At 42.9% G+C, this 22,323-nt stretch overlaps 2 protein-coding genes and 1 long non-coding RNA gene across 3 annotated transcripts in view; 1 reads left to right on the forward strand and 2 right to left on the reverse strand.

Moving 5' to 3' along the window:
* LOC134883818 (rab effector MyRIP-like) overlaps positions 1-5,515 on the reverse strand; it is a 92,088-nt gene extending 86,573 nt beyond the window's left edge. The window contains 1 exon segment of the mRNA XM_063912253.1: positions 5,397-5,515. The gene's annotated coding sequence lies outside the window, so the exon portion shown is untranslated.
* Positions 5,516-10,652: 5,137 nt separating this feature from the next.
* Positions 10,653-14,433, reverse strand: LOC134884176 (uncharacterized). The gene is made up of 4 exons (XR_010168380.1): positions 14,357-14,433; positions 12,866-13,007; positions 11,835-11,945; positions 10,653-11,003 (listed from the first exon to the last, which is right to left on the reverse strand). It is a non-coding gene; the product is annotated as an uncharacterized LOC134884176 (long non-coding RNA).
* Positions 14,434-16,763: 2,330 nt separating this feature from the next.
* On the forward strand, positions 16,764-21,827 carry si:dkey-12l12.1 (uncharacterized). The gene is made up of 6 exons (XM_063912875.1): positions 16,764-17,027; positions 18,844-18,891; positions 19,848-19,958; positions 20,511-20,606; positions 21,246-21,326; positions 21,407-21,827. The coding sequence occupies exons 1-6, from the start codon at positions 16,908-16,910 to the stop codon at positions 21,476-21,478; spliced, it is 528 nt and encodes a 175-aa protein (XP_063768945.1). The 5' UTR covers positions 16,764-16,907; the 3' UTR covers positions 21,479-21,827.
* Positions 21,828-22,323: the final 496 nt, after the last annotated feature.

Below are 22,323 nucleotides of genomic sequence, written 5' to 3' on the forward strand. Positions count from 1 at the left end.
CAGACAAAGGAACAGGAAGTGATGAAATGCTGACTCTTTTTGAGGGTTTAGGACTCATTCTGCACCACTTTATAAACTTCACCATCAATAGGTCTCTGGCTCACGGTGTAATGAAAAGCAACATCAAAGACATGTTTTTTTTAATAAGTGAGTTAAATTAAACTCAATGGCTGGTGCTAATTCAGCTTGATTGATAATTGCTAACACCTGAACACAAATGAAAAGGACAGCTGCCTTGATTAAAATGACATGTCTCTAGTTTTGTTGGAAACATTGTGAATAAAGCAAGAACACAACATAGGTCTGGTAGTTTTTAGACATTTAAATGTATAAAAGTCACATATTAGGCCTTTTTTAAAACAAGTCTGACAGTTATTTGTGACGAACAAGTGTTGAAAGGCTGACTGAGATTTAGGATCGAGGACTGACCTTTAAAACTCAAACAGAGGGATGACAGGAGGGGAGCAGAGAGACAAGGAGACGGACAGAAGGAGACGGTCTATTGAGAGACTGGCAGCAGGGAGATGATGACTCAGACGACCAGACAATAATGTCCGATCTATTATTATACATTATTGAGCCAAAAACTTCAGAGACAGAGCGGCGGTCCTCCTCAGATCTGTCTCAGGATATCGGTTGAACTACAGCTCATGATCCTGCTGCTAAATGTATGCCATAAAGTCCAATTGCAAAGACACCTTTATCCATTACCACTTCTCTGCAGCATCACGCCGTAAAATAACCTTCATGTTATCCGTCTGAAATAATGACTGTTTGTCAGTTTGATGAAAAGCTTCAGGGAAATGATTTGCCAGGTTATTTCACCCTTACAGATGTGTGTATATCAGTGTGAATTGAACATCCACAAGGGGCATTTGCAGACACACTCAATCACACACACATACTCAAGTGTGAGAAAGAGCTGCTGTCAAATGCTCAGCTGCAGCGGTAAAAAGATGTTAAACCTCTCTGTGGTTTCATACAGTGAGAATAAAGACCTGTCAGGTGGATGTACGTGTGCAAAATTATCCAACAAATCGCAAGCAATGTGCTCAACGTTAACCTGAGCACAGTCTCATCAAAACACCATCAGCAAATCAGATGTGCTTTATTACAGCCAGTTCGGTTATAGATTATCGGCTCTAAGTCTTATTGATAATCATGTCATTTCAGTGACACTCAGTTACCTTTCTGGTATCGTGACTTGCAGTGACCAGAGATCTAACTGAATGCAACCCCACAAATAGGCATGCAATGTAAAGCTACTCAGTCCTTTGTCCAACTATCTAGAAACCAGCATCAGCACGTGGAAAAATCTGCTCTGCAACGTCTCAGAAAAACGTCAGGCGGCTCTCACATATTTGTCGTCCCTCTCCTAATGTTTAGCGGAGATTAATGCACCATTACTGTATGACCATTATCGTATAGCCACAAGGGAAGGCAATTATTCAGGCCTTCTTTTTATAGTGAGTGGTGTCAAGGACGGGGATGGAGCATCATTTATGTGCGTGAGAGCGTCTGCCTCTGAAGCCTCCGTGACGCACACACAGCACATCCATTTCCACTAGTGACAATTTGCAACGACACATACATCACTGCACACACAAACACACACACACACACACACACGGTGCAAATCTGCCTTTCCTATGGAGCAGTGTCACCGGCACAGTGTAAAGAGGCTATTCCTGCACACAAGACCTCCTTAAGTGACACTGATTGGAGTGTCACTCTGGGGTTCAACGCTCCACCAATTCTGTGCAGCCGTCTCACACACCAGAGGTTGTGATGGGGTAAACTGAGCAGCATGTTGTAGGCTGATGTGGAGCTGCACACATTCGTCTCTTTCACTGACAGCTATTAGACTGCAGAGAGCAGGATTCCTCGTTTTGACCAGGATAAATGCACATATATTCAGGTTGATCACAGCTGTGTGTGTCTGCAGCACAGCCTATTTATCAAACCATATCAACAAATGAGCTACATTATCTTCAGTGTTTACATAAAAAACAGTCTTTTAAAGCGCTAGATAAAGTGCAATTAGCAAATACACTGGTATGAGTCAACTAAGAGGGGTAAACACACACAGGAATTGACTTAAAAGTTGTAGCAGATTCAGTTTGAGTTAAGCAAATTATTCTGCGAGTTGACTTATCCATTTATCATTCGACAGGAAAATAAATAAAATCTGCTTATTTTCCATGTAATTTCTCTTGTAAATATATCATATTGCAATGAATAGCTCTGGTTTGGGACTTGAGCAACTTTGACAGACATCTTTCACTATTTCCCGACATTGTGATAGCATCTGTCATCAGCATATTGATCAATAATCGTAGTAGTAATCATTGGCTGCAGATCAAAACACACAGGGATTTCATTAGGAAGTCTTATTATTAATAATTAATCAAAGTTTCAGTGCATTGCACAACATGTTAGCAGCTTGGAATGATCCACATTTGCACTCCATATAAGAATAAGTAAGAATAATGATCTAGAAACTTGACTGACACGTTTATATGTGTTGTGCTGTAGTGCTGATTCTACATTTGTGTTTTCTTTGTCTCACTTACATTCACTACAACCAAAAATGCTATAAATACATTAACACCTTTCTCGTGTCTCAAGGATAAACGACCCTATTCATAATAACGATATTCAGTGTTAGACTCGAGGTAATTCGGCTGCAACAACTTATTTTTCCCCACGAGGATCTGGTGTTTCAGATTATGTTATTTCCAGAGCTGCAGCAGGGAATTATGAGGATTTAAATGATTTTCTTCGCAGCTCATTATTCTATCAGCTGTAACCTTTGGTAACGAGCTGCAACACGCCCAACAATTGAAAGAAAATTCAAAGAAATGGGCACTACTAGGAAGTGTACTGTACAAGAGAGGGGCTTCAGTGGGAAAATAGGTCGCACTGATGCATCTCACGGGAACCCAGAGGACGTGTGCATCAATCTGAAACGTCACACTGGTATTAAATCACTCGAGGAACAACATCAGATCCAACATGGTGCTGCAGCCGTCTGTCACCTCAGAGAGAGTGCAGGGGAAGGAGCTGAGGACAGGATGGTGGGGCACTGAGAGGTGCAGCCAGGCGCTAAATGAACCGCTTGTTTTAGACACTCTCAGTTGGACCAGCGTTTCGTCACAGCCAGAGGGAAGGAGACTTTAATAAAAGGACAGTTTGGACTCAAGGTGGTCTGACTTTGCAGAGTGATGTCTAATGTGTGATGCATTTATGGGAAATATGACCAGGAGATGTCCCTTACTGTGCTTGGAAATAGCTCCTTTTATATCAGAGCTGTGTTTTTGTGTGACGGCCTTTCTTTGTCTCTTTGTTTTTCATCCACACAAACAGACAGCACAAACATTGGTGTTCAAGGTGTTTGTGTACCCAGGATACATCCAGAACTGTCAAATATATCACGAGAAGTCTTCAAAGAAACAAGAGGAGTGGAATATAAGGCTCATACTGCACTCCAAACTCATTTCCTTCAAGTGCTCCACCATCTGAATAGCTTTAAATAAACAGAGCACACCGTGTGAACTTAATAACACCAATCAACATGCATACTGAACATCCTGAAGGGAAGAGCAGTGCAAGTGGAGCCATAAGCATCTGCAGATGAATGAGTTGGCTGAAATGGCCTTTATAGAGAAATATTATAAAATACAAAAGACAATTCTGCATGGACATCACTTCTTGTATGTGTGGTAAAATCTCCCCACCGGATGCAGAGGATGTCTATCTATGGTCGGTCTGTCGGGTGGATGTTGAAGTGTGGTCTATATTACAGCTGCAGCTAACGGGTCATGAATAATCCTGCAGATGATTATCTTGATTACTTGCTTGGTCAATAAAATATTGTTAAAAATGCTCATCCCAAATTCTTTAAGTCCAGGGATGCCTTTAAATATCTTGTTTTGTGAGTCAAAAAACACAAATATATTCACCTTATCGGATATAAAACAGAAAGGTAGGACTTTTTATATTGGAGTGACCTAAAACTATATTTTGCATGAAATATTGGGCTAATTAAACAAGAAATTGATCATCTCTAGTCAATATAAACTTTTTTAATACATGGGAAGTTTGTTAAACTACAGAGAGTTAAAAGGCAATAGAAATATAATCTGGAAGCCGATTTGTAAAGGTCTTAACTCAACTATCCGACTACATACCAACGTTTTGCACAAACTATTCGCTGTTAAAATGAACTCTGGTTTGCATGCATACTTTGCAGAAGCACCTATACTTTCCCATAATATACACGTCAAAATGTCCATGCTTCAAATAAACTGAAAGCCAACACTGTGGACAGGAGTGCCGCCACTTTAAATACAACTTGGTCCATGCCAAAACAAACATGTGTGGGCTTAACCTGGTATGACACATATTTGGTGAGGAAACAACACACAAACACTCTCTGCTTGTATACTTCACACACACATTCAAATTTCTCTGGAGGCTCAGACAGAGGGAGAGCCCTTCATCATCTGTCAGAGTCTGACATCCACCCGCTGTGCCACATCCATCACTACCTGCCCAATTACTACCCTGTGCAGAGAGAGAGGAGGCTGGCAACATGAGAGATGCTGCAGCTGATCTGTGAAGACACACACACACACACACACACACACACACACACACACACACACACACACACACACACACACACACACACACACACACACACACACACACACACACACACACACACCACACACACACGGTGTTAAAATCTAAACAGATGTTAATTGAGGCTTCGTCTGATTCACTGTGGCTGTGACAACATGTGCTGAACAATCTAAGAATGGGTTGTAATTCTGTTTTTCCTTCAACAAACAGCTGACTGATTCATCCAGTTTGTGGGTGAATGCATTTCATGGTGTCTCCCCAAAGAGCTGTCAACAGGTGACAATCATGACAGAACAAAACAACAGCAACACTGAGCCGGGTCCAGCTACCTGCACACTCAGAAGGCTGCTTAATAAGGATTTCCAGCTTGCATTCCTTTGGTTTAAAGGGTTTCTTCTGCAACCATGGCTCTGACTTTATGCTAAGCAACCCCTGCTAATCAAAGCAGTGTCCCTTTCCAAAAAGATGAGTCACTTCCTGCACCTGCTTTTAGTTTCTTCTCTGCACTGCCGAGCTGTGAGGCTAATCTACCTGATGATACCACATCCTCCAACAACCCCCCTCATGTTATGCATTTCATTCACGTTGCATGACAACATGTGTGTGTGAAATCCTGCGGTGACAGACGTCAGACACACATGGACAGAGGAGCAGGCATCGGAAAGGTGATCAACGAAATCTGAATCTGCCTCATGTTTCAATCATTAATCCACATTATTCGCAGTGAGTTGATGTGCAGAATCACTTACACAGGATCAGTGGGTGCCGGATGGCCGCCAGTTACAGTCTCTTTCACGTTATCCCAGATAATGCCCAAAAGACGCGGAGGGATGCGCCGCAGCACGTGTAAACTTCCGCGGCACCTGTGCGTCTGTCTCCCGGATACTTTTGTGCTGCCTGCCCCTCAGCTGCTCGGCTTATTGTTTTTTTCTTTCTTTCACCCTCAGCAGCAGAAGCAGCAGCAGACGCATGCACCGCTGAATGGGTGATCACGAGGTTTGTATTACACAGAGGAAGGAGGGAGGGCGCACGGAAAGCGAGGTGAGGGATTGGCACCCAACCTCAGCTCCTCTTCCTGTGTTCATGGTGACACAGAGAGGCGCAGGGGATGGCTGGACATCAGAGCTAGTTGAGTGTGTCTTCGTGCTTGACTGATTTGATATCTAATCCCTTATTTTTGTCCTGGCACCTGTGCAGCCTGCGCTCCCAATTTGGCACGGCTGAGCAGGAGGAGGAGGAGGATGAGGAGGGGGCGGTACTGTGTTGGCTGGCTCCATTCACAAAGCCAGTCACTGTGCAATTAACCTAGAATAGAGATGAAAACATCCCAATTAATACAGCATCTATCTCTCAGATTCTCGTGTCTGTGTCTGATATCAAACCTCACTATTTCAGGGCAGAAATGCATCACAAATACATTAAAGGGGCCATAAAGTGCACATTTTAAGGTTCATATTCATATTTTGGGCTTCTACTACAACATCTTTACATGCTTAAACAAAATAGAATCACATTATTTTTCACAATATGTCCAGTTGAATATACCTGTAATCACCCTCCGTTTTGGGCGCCTGTCTCTTTAAGATGCCCTTCCATAAAGCTCTGCTCTGATTGGCTTTAGAGATCATTATGGTGCACCTTTGCAAAGGTAGTTCTCCAGCTGGGTGGAGATATTCAGATGAGGGCGGTTTATTATTCTAATGAGTCTGCATATGACGTGTACAGTAGATCATCGCTACGTTTCCTAAATAACTGGCAGAGGTAACAGATCACACAACAGCGTCTTACTGTGACAGAGTCCGACCTACTTGACTTTAAAAAAGTATTTTAAATTGTGTAAATCATGGCACAAATCAAACCCTATACAAACATACATTTTTGAATGTGAATTGGGGATCTTCTATCCATTTATCTATCTATCTATCTGAGGAAACCTACCACCCTTCTATCTCCATGATAGTATTTCCCTGCAGATCCACTTGAGAGCCCACTGTCTCCCTGAGTTGTGTTCTCGCTGAGCTTCAGAGCTCAGAGGAGGCCTGGCTGTTTGTTCTCTTTATTAGTGCACAGTCTTCTGGAAATAATGCTGACAGTGGTGCATTGCAGGAACACTTTCTGGGCTGTGCTTAACAAGGTGCATTTTAACAAGATAAAGTGCAATAATAGTCGACTTTATTGAGAATATAAATCAAGCTGCAGTGATGCTGTCTTTACCCTCAGTCTAATTAAGGCTGCATTTTACAACACAGACTGCCAGGGAAACTTTTCCTAGTCATATATTCTAATTATTAGCCTCTATTTTCCCTCACAAAAACATGTCCGTGAGTCACTGTATACTGGAAGCCTCAAGTCACACCCTTGATTTACATAGAGTCTACAGAATAAGTCACAAAGCTGCTGCAGAGCTGAGTGTGTAATCTCAGGTATTTGATTCATATCACTCTTTCAATGCTCACAGATAACACAAACACAGGGGGCACTGCAAATAGTCAAGCCCAGAGAGCACACAGCTCTTGTTCATCCACACAACTCGTGCACAGAAAAGTTTGTCGAAAGATGAATTGCATCAATTTTTTATTGTAACATTTGCCCTGCCTCCACAAACCCCTGTGTATCCCCTCTTCACCCACGGTCTGAGTAGAAGAACATGTTTGTTATTTATACTCAGACACACAGTTTGCATTATTAAAAATCTGCAAAAGCGTCAAGGTTAGGTGAGGATCCTTGACCATTCTCCATTTCCTCATGTAGCGTCTACTTGTACCCCTTGCTTATAGATAGACATTTTACATTTTTGTTATATGTTATATGCTTCCTGGAGACGGCCACTTTAGTATTGTCTCCTCCCATTACTTTAAAAGTGCATGTGTGTAGAGAAAGAAATACCCAAACATTGACTTCTTCCTCAATCCCTCAGAGAAATGTGAGATAATGTTCATTTAAAATGTAGTGTAGAAGGATATGGTCTTGTTAGAAGGGTCATGGCGGGGATTATTCAAATCTCTTACTTGAGCAAATATGACTGAGCAGAGGATGTTCAGCGGTGCACTTTAAAGCGAGTGTGCTTATTATGGTTCAGCGCTCATTGCTTGGAGATTTAAATAACACATGTCTGGCCTGTTAAACTGCTGTTTGGCTTGCTTAGTCTGCAAGATGTAGTTAAAGCGGTGCAAACAAACACACTGAGATTGAAACCACCCGGGCGGCTGCAGCGCTGCAACAAAGCTAAGGTTCATTACAATACATCAGAAGTGGACAGAGTCACTGAAACACTTTCACTGGACTCCCAGTACAATCCCAGTCCTCTGCTATAGGTCACTAAGTAGCTCCTGTGTGGAGTGGGGGGGTCATTCCTGCTTCTACGTCAGCAATCCTCCGGTCACAAGCACATTTCTGCAACCTTAAGACAACTGCTGGTCACATAAATGTTTGAGTAAAGCTCATTAAAGGCTTCACGCTGCAGGATAATGATGTTTGAGCTGCTGAGTCACTTCTAGTCTGATCTGAGGAGAATAACATTTCTGTCAAACGTTTCCCATTTCCAAACAACGAGGCTTCATATGTTAACATGTCTGCCTGGGGGGTTTGGATTGTTACCTGATGCATTTTCTCTCTAATGATCCCATCCAGCTCCCAGGTGGAGACCCAGGGAATATCCAGGCAGTTATCGTTGGTAGCCGGCGTGTGAAAATGCAATCAGCAGGTCATGCCTTAACACGCGGCGACAGTGTGGGATAGATTTACTGAGCATGGGAACCCTCAAAGCTTGCTGGGGGAGTTATGATTGCTAAATTGAAATATTTAGAGTGACTAAGGAGAGCAAGTCATTGTGGTCCTTCTATCCGTATCACATGCTGGTGTTACAGTGTGTGTGGGTGTGGGTATTTTCTGCAGGGACATTCAGTGTTTCTGAGGCACAGCCCTTTTCCCGGCACACTAGATGATCTCGTCCCTCAACCTAATGTCAGCCTTCGAAAGGAAAAAGTGGCCAATGAATCATAACCGTACGTTAGCAGCCAGTCAGAGATGATTGATGGATGTTTTGTCCGGGAAACTCGTAAGAAATAAAGGCAACAATCTGTAGTATTACTGTAATCTCACACAGGCAGAAAGCACCACTGGACGAGGTAATGACAAGCATAAACAGAGCTCTGCCACCAGGGGTCCTCCAAAATAAGAGGGTTTGCTCTGTGAAATATTGTCATAACTGATGCATTTAAAGAAGATAACCCTGGTCTCGTTATATTGACCGAAAACATCCCAGACCCTATAATACCATGGGGGTTGTTGATGCACATTTTATGCTTGATATTCAAAATGTGTGCCAGTATACCATCAACATTATAATATGTTCTGCAACGGTTTATGCAGAAGAAGCTAATTATATTGATTTGCTTGCTATATTTAGGATAATACCTGTATATTTGCTTTCTCTTCCCGTGTTGCAAGTGTTTCTGAAACCTCTCAGTGTGTTCCTGAATCTGCACAGAGATCATATTCCAGTAATAAAGTCACAGTGACGTCTCTGTGTGCGGGGAGGCAGCAGGTGTGTCATGCACTGAGAAAGAAAAAGGCTTTTGCACCTGCGACACTCAGCATTCAGTCACCATCAGTGATCCCTGATGTGCACTGACCTGCAAGCACACGCCTGCCTGTGCGTCCACCTGGTCACTGTGGTCACATCCTCAGGTAGAAGCTTTTCAAAGCCGTACCTCCATCTCTTAGAGGTAGAAGGTGTATAAATACCTCTGACAACCAATAGGATCATCTTACTCCGCAGTTGTTGAATAAATATGTTTTTCCCATTTAAAGGATCATTCAAATGCAGCCTTTGTGACTTTTAGTATCCCATAATCCTACCTAGGTCATTGTCAAAACAGCTGGAGCTTTAGGTTACATTTTCATCATCTCTTGTATTTCTACATGTGGAAATATTCAGAATTCACCTTTAATTTAAGCCTGATTATTGCAGTCTGACCTTTGAAAAAGTCTTTTAAATTTAACTGTGTGGTAATGCTTAAATTAGCGTACCATTATCTGAAAGTCTCTCAACACGCATGACATAAAATCCATCAGCAGGAACAGACTGTAAGGCTATAAATCAGATGTTAACAAGCCCATAAAGTATATTCAGTTATGTCTCAATCAATGGAAAACAATTAATAAAACCCATGATTTGTGGTAATTATTCTGGAATAATGAAAGGCCTGAGATGCACAGAGCTCAGGGTCAGAGTATTGATTTCAAATTAAACTCCTGCTTTTAATCCCACAATAATGTGCCAGTGAAATCCTCTGCTGCCTGTGAATTAATGCTGCAGATGAGCCGCAGGTTCCCCCTCTCTGCAGGCTCAGTTTATTCCTTTCAAACGAACATTTCCCGTGTTTGTCAGTGATGAGGTGGAGGTGCAGCCTCTGCCCACTCAGCATGACTAATTGCCCATAAGTGGCCATCCCAGTGTCGGAAACAAAGCATCACCGAAAACAAACAAACAAAATGAGTCACTCCGTGCATCACAGTGTGGAGGAAGCATATGTCGTTTGACAAGGAGAGAGTAACAAAAAGAGCTTTACATTTGATAAGTGTTTCCTCAGAGATCCCTGGGGGTGTATGGGGCTTCAGTGTAGGGGGAAAGGAGTCATGAAGCCCCTGTTACAGCTAATAAAAACAGCCGATTGTCCTCCGGGTTGGGTAATGAGTGAAAGCAGGAGCTGAGGAAAATCACACTCGTAATGGAAAACAACTGCTTAAAGTCCTCGTTATGCTACGCACGGATCCGCCATGACGGAGGGACTGGATGGAGCCAGTTTGCTCAGGTGCTGCAAAATGCCTTCAGAGCAGATGTTCATTAAGACTGATTTGCATTTCAACGACAAAGCAATGCATGAACATGGCAGCTTATGGAAGGTGTCAGGACAACAGGAGGTCACATATTCCTGTGGGAACGCTGGCCTGTGGCTTTAAAGCTCCTCAGAGTGAGAATATGTTCTGTCCAGATCCCATTGACTGGGTCTTTATGCACCGTGCAAAGCTTTCCAAGTCTGCAGTCGCAAGTCCCTTTTAGTCGCCCATCACTTAATCCTTTCCCTTCCAGTGTTTAGAAAGCACAACATATTGACAGTCTGGTCAATCTCCTTCCAGGCTATATTAGTCACACAGCACAGAAGCCTGCTAACCTCCCCCCCCTGCTCTCCTCTCCTTCCCTGTGTTTATTTCACAAATGTGGATGAGTGAGAGTAAATTTGCTAGCCGCTCCATTTCCCGATTTGCTTGCCAAAAGTTTCTGCAGCCAAGTTTAGCCACAGCTGTTTACAGAAGAGGTGTTTGTGCTGCTCGCCACCAAGATTCAGCCATTCCTGGAAACACAAAACAAAAATAGTGAGCCCCTCGGCCCGGACCGTGATCGTCTCAGGAGCAGACGAGTTCACCAGGGTATCTGAGGATGAATGAATGATGTCTTCAACTCAGTTTGTCCAACGTTAGTTAGCTAGCTCCAGTTTGATGATGCAGCAGATTAAAGCTGCACTAATCAATGTCTTTTATAATCAACAAGGGATCAAATGACTACATGCAATGTCAAAGTGCAGAGGAGGAAGGTGACAAAGTCAGGGTGGATAATCGGTTAAAAGAATACAGGATTTTCACTCAAGAGACCACCATGAGTGTCTCCTGTGAATGCACAGTTTTTTTATTACTTAACCACGTGTTTTAGTGCCTTAACTTAAAACAAGTCAGCGTTAAACTTAAAAGTGCATGACGTTGCAGATTCTTCTAAACATAAGAAGAGGAGTAAAAACATTTAGGATGTTATCCCGGTCATTAGTCGGGTTCTACAGCCTTCAACTTTACAGTTTCGGTTCATTAGGGGCATAGATAAGACGTGATATATATCCTTTAGAGTGGTTCTCTCACTGTGCCCTTATCTGACACAGATTTTTGGATAACAAGAAACTCTTTTAATGACTTTTACCACTCTTCTTGGGAGTTCTTGATTGTCAAGGACTCTGAAGTCTTTAGTGTGCAGACAAAGGAGCCGACAAAATGACAAAGTCCTGACAGTCAGCACAGACATCTGACATGTTGCAGATCAAAAAGCATACATAAAAGCGAATTGTATCTGCCTCACATCCACAGAAACACATGCTTTTTTATGGATCTATAATAACCCCATAGATATAACTGTCTACCTCCATGTCATCATGCATGTGTGTCAGCAGCAGCGTCAGAGACCCTTGTTTCTCTCCCCTCTCTTCAGAAGCCTTCAACCCTCGGTGGCATTGTTTGAATCCGACTCCTTGCTGCCATGGTAACGGTGCAGAGAGAGAGAGAGGGGAGAGAGAGAGAGAGAGAGGGAGAGAGAGAGAGAGAGGGGAGGGAATAAATGGGAGATGGTGAGAGGGCACGACCCGCACTCCATCTCACACGCCATCATGATACCATGTTCAGTATTCTGTCTGGATGAACAACGTGGGATGATTTTCATGACTGCTGTAGAGGAGCAGTTCCCAAAATTCAGAGAAGGTGCTGCAGGAAATCTCTGTATGTGTGTTTTACTGCATTTTTGATCATTATAAGTCAGTCGTTATCATTTCTTCAGTTGGTTCAATAGGTTTTTATAACATAAAGCATCCTTTGTTTAGCTGGAAACAGAAATTGAAGGTTGTTGACGTGTAGGCTGCAGTTATCTAGCTTACAACTGGAAAGCAAACCATTTAAATCTTTAAATTCAATGTTAGCACGCATGCATTACATTTCGTATGTCATCATATACCCTCAAAAAATAGATTGAGTGGAATCAATTGAGTCAGCTAACTATCTTGCTTTTCTTGCGCAACACCCTTCTTTTTCATGAACCACATAGGACGATTTTGTGTTGACTGACTCGAAGCCTGCAGCCACAGAGACAGATGATTCAATTGATAATCTGCAGACTGAATCACTTCTCTTACTGTGGGCTTTGATGTCTAAATTGATTTGGTATGGTAACAAGATTCATCTAAAACACAGCATTTTAATATAAAGCCATATTTCATGTTTTCTGCAGTGGGGAAATGGATGCTGTGATGGCTGGAATGCTGCGGTATCTCCAGAATGAGATTAAAGACAAATACCGTGAGGATCTGATGATGTATTTAAGATTCACTTTGAGTGTGCTAACGCTCAAACACCCAAGGACACATTAACAGAAAGTGAAACGTAAGAGGACAGACAATAATACCTCTCAGTTCAATGACAAGCTCACAAATTGCCGCGTCGTTTCCCTCGGCCTCGTCCTTGGCTTCCTCCACTGTTTCCACATGAGAGGACTGAAAGCCTCGCTGCTTTTTCTCACACCTTTCAAAGGGCTGTTAGCAAAGCATCTGCACGAAGAAGAGGGAGAAACAATCTGCTGGGGAGCAGTATCGATTCCTAATCCAAACTAACTCTGTCCAGTTGCACAGACATGAATTCAGTCTCATTTCCTAACTAGAGGTCATTATATAAAGTATGCACACCTTGCTCTTCACAGGCTGACACACACACACACACACACACACACACCCACACACACACACACACACACACACACACACACACACACACTTGCATAAAATAATAACACTTGATCAGGAGTGCTATTTGGAGCATGACGGGGTTCAGTTTGCCAAATGGATGTCTCAATATGACAAATTTCCCCTTGACGCACAACGAGGCTAATTGACCGTCATTGGTTCATTTCATCTGAAAGCAATCCTCGCCGGAGGTCTGCGCTCTCCGATGCCCTTCTGAATTGTTTTAGAGTTCGGATGCAAATACATATGTACAGCAATGGTGAAAGAGGTACTCTGATTGTGTACTAAATTGTAAAAATACCCTGTTAGAAGTAATCAAAGCCTTACTGAAGTAAAAGTACAAAGGTATTAGCATCAAAGCACATTTAAAGAGGCCCTGTTATGCGCTTTCCCTTTCCTGTAGTGTGCTATATAGGTTTTTGTGCATGTAAAGTGCCCCCAGATAGATGTAATGGAGTAACAAGTACAATATCAGCTTCTAAAGTGTAGTAGAACATAACATAAAAACACCCAGGTAAAGTACAGGCACCTCAAAACTGTACAACACCGTACAATGTTCTTCATTTCACTCAACCCCTGACGTAGAGCTATAAAAGGCTGGCTGCTGTTTTTTTCTATTTACAGCATGAGTGCTCCATAAAGCCCTGAGACCCAACATAATCCTTTTTTATGGGTGAGAACACATGGCTTTCTCCAAATCAAACATTGATTTTCTTGGGTTTTTTTGGGATTGTTTTCTAACTGTGTTCAAACTGAATGCAAAACAAATTCTCGAGGCAGCGTGACTCTCACAAAGTGAATACAAAGACACAATTAGAAGCAAATTCCCCCCGTTGGAGAGCTAATTGACGAAAAACAAGTATCTGTTGGCTCAATTTCAAGCTAGAAAACAATTTTCTTATTCTGAATTCCCACTGCATGGTACTGAATCTATCTGGATACCAGAAGAGTTTCTCTGTAATTTGGGTGAACCAACCCTTTAACGAATGGGGCTGTAAGATAGTCAATGGTTCAATTACATAATCCAAAACATCCATTACTCTGTGAGTCATGTCTGCTAATCCAGATGTTGTTTCCTCAGTCACATTTCCCGTTTTCTCTCATCCGTCACACAGACACAAACACATTTCTACAAGTCTTTATGCGTCACAAATTACCTGTCTTCTCCTCTCTGGTCACAGCAGACAGTTGTTTGGTTTCTCCACAAGGTCAGCAGCCGTGGAGCTTCACCCTGCGACACATTGACAGGCGCTCAGAGCAGGGCCGCTGATGAATGGCACTTCCTGCTATAGAGAGAGGCACTGAGAGTGGTTCTGCATAGCAATCTGAATACAGTGAACTCCCTGACAGGAAAAAGTTACTTTAAACTTGAAAGTGTGAAGAGTGAATAGCAGGGATTTGGGGGTATGAAATAACTCTCCCTCGCTGGGATGACTGTCTCTTCACACGGCCACACTGTGGTCTGTGAGACTGTAATGCAAACGGCTAACCTTGGTTGCATGATTTCAGCGTGTCTTACAAGAAGTCATCTGTTGTTTTCCTAAACTACAGAACAGACTGGGGTTCTCCAGAGGACTGACACTAAAATAAGCAGCCCATGTTACTTTGGAAAATGTGCAATTACATTATAGTGACGTTATCAAGGATTACTTAATTACATTTTGGATTTCATCTTTAAAATTATACCCTTTATTAAGCTAAGTTTCTCCTATTAGGTTGCCAGTTTTGTTAAGGATTTATGAATTATGGAGTTTGTATTCCTTTTGATTTACATTGCAAATGGAAGATCCACATATGAGATAAGTGCTGCTCATAATATTATATAATAATATTTTCTATAGCTGATTTAAAAAGGGTCCTGTTACGCTCTTATGCGGGTTTTCACTTTCCTGTATTGTGTTGCATAGGTTTCTTTGTGCATGCAAATGGTCTGCAAAGGCTAAAATCCAGAGGGAGTTTCTCTCCCACACACTCCATTGGACTCCTTTGTCTACTTCAGGAGCATAGTGACATCACTACGTAACATTTATACTTCTATTGGCCTTAAACACATTGCAGCCAGCTAACCAATGAGAGCAGACTGGGCTCTGTTTTCAGACAGAGGGTGAAAAGAGGTGCTGTGAGAAAGTATGAGAAAAATAAAGAGCTTTTTGAACACTAAAGCATGGAGACATGTCCCAAGAGAGACACTACATACAAATATGAACAGAACAGAGCCCCTTTAAACAAATTCAAATGTATGCAGTTATTATTGAGATTCAATCCTGACCCAACCCTGCTCGTAGACATTTCTGACTGGTGGCCAAGTAAAGCAGTGTTTGCTGTTTTAAGGCCATTCTTCACCGTGTCTCCTCCTGACTAAACATCCCCTCCATCAGTTCGCATCATTAGCTCGCAGCTGTCTAGCCGGAGGTCTTGCTGAAGCTCCAGCGAATTTCAACAGCAGCTCCTACACAGCGTCTCCATGCATCAGAAGAAAAACAGGAGGTGAGACTGGGAGCTGCATGAGGATGAATAACCATCCTTCACTGTCCACACTCACACTGTGACTCACTGGGAAATTGTCAGAAACATTACCAGGGCTTTCACAAGACTTCTCAAGTGTTGTTGAGTAAGAAGCCTCATCCTCACTGGCATGCTGCAGGACAGGGAAGTGGTGTAGGGGCTTGTCTTGGACAGGAAATTAAACTTATTTAATTTTCACAATTTCCACAGCATTGCATGTTTCCAGCAGGAGACGATCCCCTGTGACCCGCAGCCTGAGGCTCGAAGACATTAGACTAGATTCTGTCCTCCCACTCATTGTTTCCATCCTGTAATACACCGTGAGACAGGGTGCCTATTCATCTGCAACATGCCTCATCAGGAGGTTCCTTCTTTATGGTGTGCTGTTTTATAAAGGCCGTATAATCTCCCACTGAGGAACAGTAAATCCGCTCAACATGCACTGCAGATAATGTCCAACATGCTGCGCAGTTTAGGGAAAAAGTGAAGTTTCTATTTCAGGTTTTTCCTTCTGAAATGATGAGTAGTTTCTCTAATAGAGTCATAAAGCTTTTTATCCACATCTGACAATCCCTCGCCAGCGTTCAGTCAACAGGAGTGAGCGAGCTGGGAGATGGATTGACAGTGTTGAAAGCTGCTGTGTATTTCACTGAGGAACCCAACTGAGGAGTAATTACAGTAATTCAGAAAGTCTTATTGAAGTGTTTGGATCGGAGCACCACTGTATAAACAGCTGCTGCACCTATACATTTAGAAAGGAAAGAGACTCATCTGCAGCGAGGCAGCAGACTAATTCCCCGCATAATGCCGCATTTCTTCGAGACACTACATGAATCTAACCACCAATTTTTCATCCGTAGTGTACAGAGGGTTTGACAACACAAGTTTCCCCTCTCTGCAGTTTACACACACGTTGGCAGGAGCTACAGTGCAAGCCTAAGTGGAAAATGTCCTCCTCTTTGAGTGAGTTGGGTAGGGGGGAGTTTTTTAAAGGGGGAGGCCCCTGTACATGTCTGACATGTTTCTGCAGGACCGCAGGCCACGGGCTGGCGTGGAGCGCAGGCTTGTGGTGGGCTGTTTGTCTGCGTGAAGCTGGCATGGCCTCCCGTTCCCCTGCATCTGTTCCCCATTAGCAGAGAGACCGAGAGTATAAAGCAGGGAGCTGACAGGGGCTGGGAACACTCGAGTATAGCTGCCTGGATCATGGGGTTTACTATCTGGCTGTGTGCGCTCTGCCTGCAGGCCAGTCTACTGTCACACGCCCTCGACTGCTCAGCCGCTCAGGGAGAGCTGTGTGTGAGCGCACAGACCGCAGACGCTCAGGTAAGAGGCTCCCGGTGGATGTGATAGTTAGAGAGGGACAGTGGTAGCCAAAGGTGTTCATTATGTGTCCGTCATCCTCTGCGCTGCTGTGACTCTGCAGGGGTAAGTGCAGCCTGTTGGAGACTGTTTAAATGGTGTTTGTTGGACATAATAACTAACCTTTGTCTCAAATGGAAGTGAAAGGAATCTAGATTATCAGCGTTTTGTTCAGCGGGGATCAGCAGGGCACCTTGTGTAATGAAGGCTGGCAGTGAAACGTGGAGCTGCATCTGTAATCATACGATAAGTCAGTTTGATTATCATTCAAAGAGAAGTGTATTAAAATGTGTAATTTACAGAGAATTTGCTAAATAGTTCTGGCTGTTCTATCTCTTTTGACTTAAAGCTTAAAAATCAGCTTTTTAAACCAGCATTTCTTCCATGTGATTGGATGTAATGAAGGGAATTGGTCAGGATACACTTTAACAATCAGGAATTCATGAGGAAACTTTTAGATGACATTCTTTATACTTTCCCCCAAATATAAATGTCAAATATCAAGAATTTTTAACTAAAGAAGCAAAAAGAAATAGTGGAAGAAAACTAAACAGAGAAGAAGTGAAATGAAACAAAAAGTGGAAGATTTTGGATACTTTATTCAGGTTTAAATGCCAAGTTGAGTATTGGTTTAATAGTGTTGAGTGGGTCAGAACTTGTATGGTTCAGGTCAGCAGCTGCAGGAATGTAAGTCCAGTCTGACGTTAATCGTGGTCAGGCATGTGTCAGGGTGGCAGTAGACGTGTACAGTCCAACCCTGACCTGTGCAGACATATCATTTATTTTCTACCAAAACAAAGTCTCATTGTAATGGTTTTTACAGCCGTATTGCCACCACGACCAAAATAAAACCCCGCTGTGGAACAAAATCTCTGCCTTCTCATGTGGCCGGCGGCTGTTATACTTTAAACCTGCGGTGAGCATTTTTCTGTGGAAGGTCCTCATGTTCGGTGCAAAGTAATCGCCCTCATCTGGACAACGGCTTGGACAGCTGTGAGGAGGCGAGAGGAGGATTTGCACCCACACATGGGAGAGTTTTCATTCTTCCATGTGAGGGAGTTTGTGCCACATATGAGTTTTTCTGCAGCGGTTATTTATTTAATTACAGCGTGAGCTTTACATGTGGTGGCAACTAACTAATGCCCGATGCTGCATCTTTTTCAGAGGCTTCATTTGGTTTATTTACACGAGTTTCCCACAAAGGTCACTTATTTATAACAGTGGAAACATTAAGGGAGTCATTTGCGAGGTTCGTCGACACAGAACAGCAGAAGAACAGATGGACTGTGGCACGTTTTGATGGAGGCCAAATTGTGCTTTAAGGGGACGAGTTATTCTCCTTTCCAGCTTTCATACTTTTATGTAATTTAGGTTTTTACTCCAACATATTTACATGCTTTAATGTTCAAATTACGCCCTACTGTCCATCAGTATACACCTGTATGTTCTATGTAGCGCCAGTCTCTTTAAGAACCCCAAAAGAACCGCTCGGATCTGATTGGCTCTTTGTTGCAAAGGTAGCAGCTAAGGTACTGAAGGATTGCTTGTGTTGCCAAATATTGACATAAATTGTGATATTTTGTAAGAGAGGTCCAAGTATTTGTCTGGGTCAGTGCACTATTTACACACACTGAGTACTAAAAGTATCCCATATTCATGAATAGTTCACAATGCACAGGGCACATTTCCAGTTAGTAGCTAGTGTCCATATGCATTAAATTACTCTGCAATGTAAGGATATCATCAGCATAAGGGTTGACTCTGATGTTCTTCTTTTCAGTATGAGGACCAGAAGCAGCAGAGGGCACTACCCTTACCTGAAGGACTGGTATGTACCATTTTTAGTACTCAAGGTTATTACTTTAATCTGAATCCTAGTTTCTGTGTGACAGGGCTCCAGTTCAGAACAGGTTTTAATAAGAGGGAGTCTAGTGCATGACACAGCAGAAATAAGAGGCCTTTTGGAAAAAGGGTGTTGGTTGCGATGGGTTTTTGAGTAAATATAGTCGTCATTACAGTCAACTTAAACTATAAATGAGGTTTCCTGGTAAGAAAACTATTTCAAAAACATTCTGTACAATATAGAAACTAATCCTTTCTGAAAAAGTGCAGCTATCTCTGGCAGTGAGACCAAAGAGACGTTGCTGTTTTGCAAACACAAGCTACTGTAGTCCCTTACACACACTAGCAATGTATTCATCCAGAGGACCACATGCACATATTACAATTATCTCTCAACTCCAAACTGTACAGCACCTTTCCACAAAACTAATCCCAAAAATTAATCATCACAATGTAGCTCAACAGCAATCACTGTGAGCACTTCAAATGGCAGAACAAATCCTTGCAGTGCAAATATTTCTAGCTGATGTAGCCGTCTTTGTTTTCAACAGAATGGAAAAAGAGAAAGTTATTATCCAATACTGAAAACAACCTATCTATTTACACGCTTTGGAGTGGGAGCAAGCATCAATGAAGCCCCAAGGAAACATTATTATGTACCAAAAAGTCCTAATAGGCAAACTTGTTGTTTTTCTAAAAAGTGACAGTCCATTTATTAGGCAAACAAGTTGATCGATAGCAGAGCTGCATTTATGTGCAGATCAATGAGAAAAGCAGGAGCCACCGACAATAATGACTTACAGTTTCCTCCCCTCGAAGCTGGACCGCCAATAAAAGAGGGACAGGGTGAGAGGAGCACTCCCCCTCCCCTCCTCACAGGGAGACGTGCAGGAGTTGATGCCTCGCTCTGTGGTTGTGGTTTTGACTGTCTCACCCCTGCAGGTTTTGTTCAGACGTAAGAGACAGTTGGAGAGGAGGGGTCCCACCCACATGAGCCACAACAGCCTGCCGGGGGCCGTCACCGCCAAAGGCTTCCCGAACTCTCTCATCCAGGTAAACCACGGCCTGTTAGTCACAACCGGAGTCACAGTGAGGCCACATGAGGGGGAGGTGGGGACGGGTGTACAGCGGGGACTGATGCTGGTGAGGTTTTAGTCATACTGAATCATCTGAATCTGCTGGAAGACTTAGAATGATCCAAAGAAACCACATGATTTGTTCACCGAATTGTTAAAAAAAGGACCATATAAGGCAGGGACATTTTCAGGGTCACTGTATGTTAACAAACCAATGTCTAAAGAAAATGGGTTCATTAGATTAGCCATCTAAGGGGAAAGGGATCCTGTAGAGGCGTGCCCCCTAACCCTACCCCTCAACCAGAAAACTACTAGCATATTTGAGAGTGACATTAACCAAAGACAGGACAGGCCTTTATCTCTGCCTTGATTTCAGGGCATCTAGAGGGGGATAATGACAATATGCTCGATGACATGTGCTGGGAATTGTGTGTTTTCCTAAGTCTCCTCAACTGGAGAGCATTCAGAGAGAGAGCACAGTGTGTACAGGAAGTATCCGTGCACACTAATCCCCATCTGTGCCCCTCAGGCTGATAGGTCCAGGCGGCACTTGAAGAAGAAACCGCGTAAATCCCGCGCCGGCACCTACTCTCTCCTTAGCAACGACAAGACAGCCCCCCTACAGGTGAGTCTCCATGGCAACACCCTGAGCAGAGCAACAGCTGGGCAGCGAGGCCTGATGTGAGGACACCTTCCTCCCTTCAATGGATCACTTTGCTTTACTCCACGCTATAAGCTGCTCATTGAAACTGCTCTTTGATTCCGTTCAGACATTAGGCGTCATGCTGAAACATCCCTTAAAGGAGCCATATTCACATCAGTATGTAGTGTCTCTCCTGGGACATGTCTCCATGCTTTAATGTTCAGAAAGCTCTTCATTTTTCTCATACTGCCTGTGCTGCAGCACCTCTTTTCACCCTCTGTCTGAAACCAGAGCCCCGTCTGCTCTGATTGGTTAGCTGGCCGCTTCTGTTGTGATTGGTCAACCACTTAAAGATGTCCCGCCCCTTATCCTATCACGTACAATGTGTTGGAGCACTAGCCAATTAGCGCAACTGGTAAATAATGATGTCATGTAAACAAAGGAGTCCAATGGAGGTGTTTCAGGCAGTTGGATTTTAGCCATTGCCGATCATTGACATGCACTTCCTGCATGAGCGTCTTCATTTTTGCACTGGAAAACGTTCATCATGATCCCTTTAAGGCTGCTGAAATAAGTCAGAGGGTTTAAGCCTCACTCTTCTGTGTGTGATTTCACTTCCAGGTGATCAGAGTGAGACGACAGGAGAAGCTAGATCCTCCCAAGAGGGCAAACACCGGACGCTCCGGTGCCTTCTCTGTCCTGGTGAGTGCAGGGTGTATGCTCCTACACTCAGACAGACTATATTTGATGAATATTTGCCTGACATACTGTGTGCTCTGCAGGGAGATCCTCAGGCTGATGGTCAGAGCGAAAGACCCAAGAGGAGCACACAGAAGAGGAGTGCAGGAAAATGAAAAGCTATTTTTAATTTGGCCTGAAAAGGGGGGTGCACAGTTCAACAGAGTCTGAAAAACCTGATGAAAAGACTGGTGTGAAAATGACATTTAGACAAGGTCTCCTGTGCTAACTTTTAGTCATTCCGATATGTTTCACCTGTTAGTTTATCAGCCACTTACGGATACTTTATTAACTATTTTAAGTTTCTAATATATTCCTGCATGTTTTCAAATAAACCTCCACAAATGATCCCGTATTAATATTATAGTTTGCCATGTTGTTGTATTTAATCACAGATTCCTCGGGTATATTTTTGCAGAAATGTTTCTTGTGTTGTATCAAATTTCAATAAAAGTTTAGTAGACACATATGGAGTTTGAGTCTTTAAACATTGGCACTTTATGCTCTGCTGGAGCCTGTTCTATAAAGCTGGTTAATAGTTCTTTCTGAGCGGCACTATAACAGTAGCAGCTCAGTGTTTCCCAGAATGACGCGTTACATTTCCCACTCACTAGTCTGCAAAACTGTCTCCGGCTGATTCATAAAATTGATTTCATGGCAACGAAACGCCACTAAGACCCCAATTACACATGGCAGGAGCTACAGGTATGGTGCATGTTTGGCAAAAATGGTAGCAGGATAAACTAACAGGAGCCTATTTTCTATAAAAGTCCCTTAATCCATTTACATTACCATGTGTGAGAGAGGGAATGAAATCTAAATGTAGTCCAGACCATCTGTTTCAGGAGTCAACTTTGTCTATTTAAATATCTTGTGTCATTTTTAATTCATTTGGCCGGGAATGGAAACTGGTCTGGAGCAGGAGTGAGTATTTCTGCAGGGCGCTGACGTAAATGTGCAG

Source organism: Eleginops maclovinus, chromosome 21, assembly GCF_036324505.1.
Source record: "Eleginops maclovinus isolate JMC-PN-2008 ecotype Puerto Natales chromosome 21, JC_Emac_rtc_rv5, whole genome shotgun sequence".
NCBI lineage: Eukaryota > Metazoa > Chordata > Actinopteri > Perciformes > Eleginopidae > Eleginops > Eleginops maclovinus.